This window comes from Palaemon carinicauda, chromosome 11 (genome assembly GCF_036898095.1).
Source record: "Palaemon carinicauda isolate YSFRI2023 chromosome 11, ASM3689809v2, whole genome shotgun sequence".
In the NCBI taxonomy this organism is placed as follows: Eukaryota; Metazoa; Arthropoda; class Malacostraca; order Decapoda; family Palaemonidae; genus Palaemon; species Palaemon carinicauda.
The window spans coordinates 140,794,769-140,797,268 of record NC_090735.1 but is presented as its reverse complement, the minus strand read 5'-3'; the positions used below and the strand labels follow the sequence as shown (position 1 = coordinate 140,797,268).

General features: G+C 50.2%; 1 protein-coding gene across 1 annotated transcript in view; it reads right to left on the bottom strand.

Annotated features, from left to right (window-relative positions):
- LOC137649502 (uncharacterized PE-PGRS family protein PE_PGRS20-like) overlaps positions 1 to 2,500 on the bottom strand; it is a 45,255-nt gene that overhangs the window by 30,552 nt on the left and 12,203 nt on the right. Inside the window, exons 2-5 of the mRNA XM_068382486.1 lie at positions 1,993 to 2,217; positions 1,391 to 1,698; positions 1,240 to 1,306; positions 811 to 1,064 (exon numbers count right to left, since the gene is read on the bottom strand). Coding sequence (XP_068238587.1) covers positions 811 to 1,064; positions 1,240 to 1,306; positions 1,391 to 1,698; positions 1,993 to 2,217 — 854 coding nt within the window. The remainder of the gene's footprint in view (positions 1 to 810; positions 1,065 to 1,239; positions 1,307 to 1,390; positions 1,699 to 1,992; positions 2,218 to 2,500) is intronic.

The following is a 2,500-nucleotide window of genomic DNA, read 5'->3' as shown; positions in this document are numbered from 1 at the left end:
TATTTGATTAAGGACCTGGGAGTTAGGAGCTACAGGTATAGACCTTTATCCATGTTCCGTTTTCAAAATGATTGCACAAAAATAAGAAAGAAAAAAGCTATCAGGGGAACAATTGTATTTGAAAACGTTATGCGAATAATACTCATTTGCTTACTACTTCAAAGTGTTCTACGATCATGCGTATGAAAGAACCGTGGACATATTTTGCAATAATAATTTTCCATTTCCGATGGAAAAGTGTAGCTTTTTTACAGTTATGCTATATGATTTAAAAAGGGTGTAACAACTTGCGTATAAAAGCATCGCTTGCTTTGATAAAAATGATAACAGCCATCTTGAAGAAAAACTGAACACTATTGAACGACCGTCGAAGATGATGCGGTAATTGGCTTGTTACGAGTATTTCTGTTTTGTTTACGTTTTTTTAGAGGACGTGATTAATTTCTACACAGACCTAATGCCTTTAACCAATTAAGTGCCAGTTCTCGTCTTGTGTGAATAGTGGCCGGTTCGAAATACGTTAAACAACAAAGTGATATGAAATCCGTCAATGTTTACCGAATGTTATGCTCTTGAATTTGTCAGTCTGAAGAGTAGGAAAAATAGTTTGTATTACTTGCCATTGATTATGAGTGTTTGAAAGCTTGAAGTAAATATGGACTTAGAGTTTCTTAAGGGATACGTGTGTCGTTGCGTTCAAAATGAAGTCTGAATCGAAGTAGCAATAGTATCGCTGTATCGGAAGTTTAAAGTGTTCTCCAAGGTGTTCACATTCCTAAGATTTATCATTCCTGTTCCTCCTGTTCCTACTCCTTCTACTCCTCCACCACCATCTCCACATCCTCCACCTCCTCCTCCTCCACCATCACCACCACCTCCTCCTCCTCCTCCACCTCCACCTCCTCCTCCTCCTCCTCTTCCTCCTCCACCCTCACCTCCTCCTCCACCTCCACCTCCTCCACCTCCACCCTCACCTCCTCCTCCTCCACCTCCACCTCCACCTCCACCCTCACCTCTTCCTCCTCCACCTCCTCCACCTTCACCTCCTCCTCCACCTCCACCTCCTCCACCCCCACCTCTTCCTCCTCCTCCTCCACCTTCACCTCCATCTCCACCTTCACCTCCTCCACCTCCACCCTCACCTCTTCCTCCTCCTCCTCCACCTCCACCCCTCACCTCTTCCTCCTCCTCCTCCTCCTCCTCCACCTTCACCTCCATCTCCACCTTCACCTCCTCCACCTCCACCCTCACCTCTTCCTCCTCCTCCTCCACCTCCACCCTCACCTTCTTCCTCCTCCTCCTCCCCCTCCTCCACCTCCACCCTCACCTCTTCCTCCTCCTCCTCCACCTCCACCCTCACCTCTTCCTCCTCCACCTCCTCCACCTCCACCCTCACCTCTTCCTCCTCACCTCCACCTCCTTCACCTCCACCCCCACCTCTTCCTCCTCCTCCTCCTCCTCCTCCTCCTCCTCCTCCACCTTCACCTCCATCTCCACCTTCACCTCCTCCACCTCCACCCTCACCTCTTCCTCCTCCACCTCCACCTTCTCCTCCACCTTCACCTCCTCCTCCTCCACCTCCTCCACCTTCACCTCCTCCTCCTCCTCCACCTTCACCTCCACCCTCACCTCCTCCTCCACCTCCACCTCCACCTCCACCCTCACCTCTTCCTCCTCTTCCACCCTCACCTCTCCCTCCTCCTCCTCCACCTCCACCTCCACCTCCACCTCCTCCCTCAACCTCTTCCTCCACCTCCACCCTCACCTCTTCCACCTCCTCCACCTCCACCCTCACCTCTTCCTCCTCCTCCACCCTCACCTCTTCCTCCTCCTCCACCTTCACCTCTTCCACCTCCACCTCCTCCACCTTCACCTCCTCCTCCACCTCCTCCTCCTCCACCTCCACCTTCACCTCCTCCACCCCTCCTCCACCTCCACCTTCACCTCCTCCACCCCTCCTCCACCTCCACCTTCACCTCCTCCACCCCCCACCTCCTCCTCCACCTTCACCTCCTCCTCCACCTCCTCCTCCACCTTCACCTCCTCCACCTCCTCCTCCTCCTCCACCTCCTCCTCCTCCTCCTTCACCTTCACCTCCACCTTCACCTCCTACACCTCCGCCTCCTCCTCCTCCACCTTCACCTCCTCCACCTCCTCCTCCTCCACTTTCACCTCCTCCACCTCCTCCTCCTCCACCTCCACCTCCACCTCCGCCTCCTATATGGATAACATCATTAATCAGTATATGTCAATGTAAACAATATGCAGTAGATTCGAGTAAGCTTTTCGTATAAAGCATCTCAAGAAGATATTTTAACAAGGTGAAATAGATTACATTTATTATGTTTGAGGAAACTTTGGTAATATTGAAATATTTAGTTTGATACAGAATTGACAATCAGAAGTGTGAAAATATAAAACTAATATATATGTCATTTAGAAAATATATTAGAAAAGTGTTAACCTGTCAATTAGTCATTAATAGGAAGGAAGTGCACAG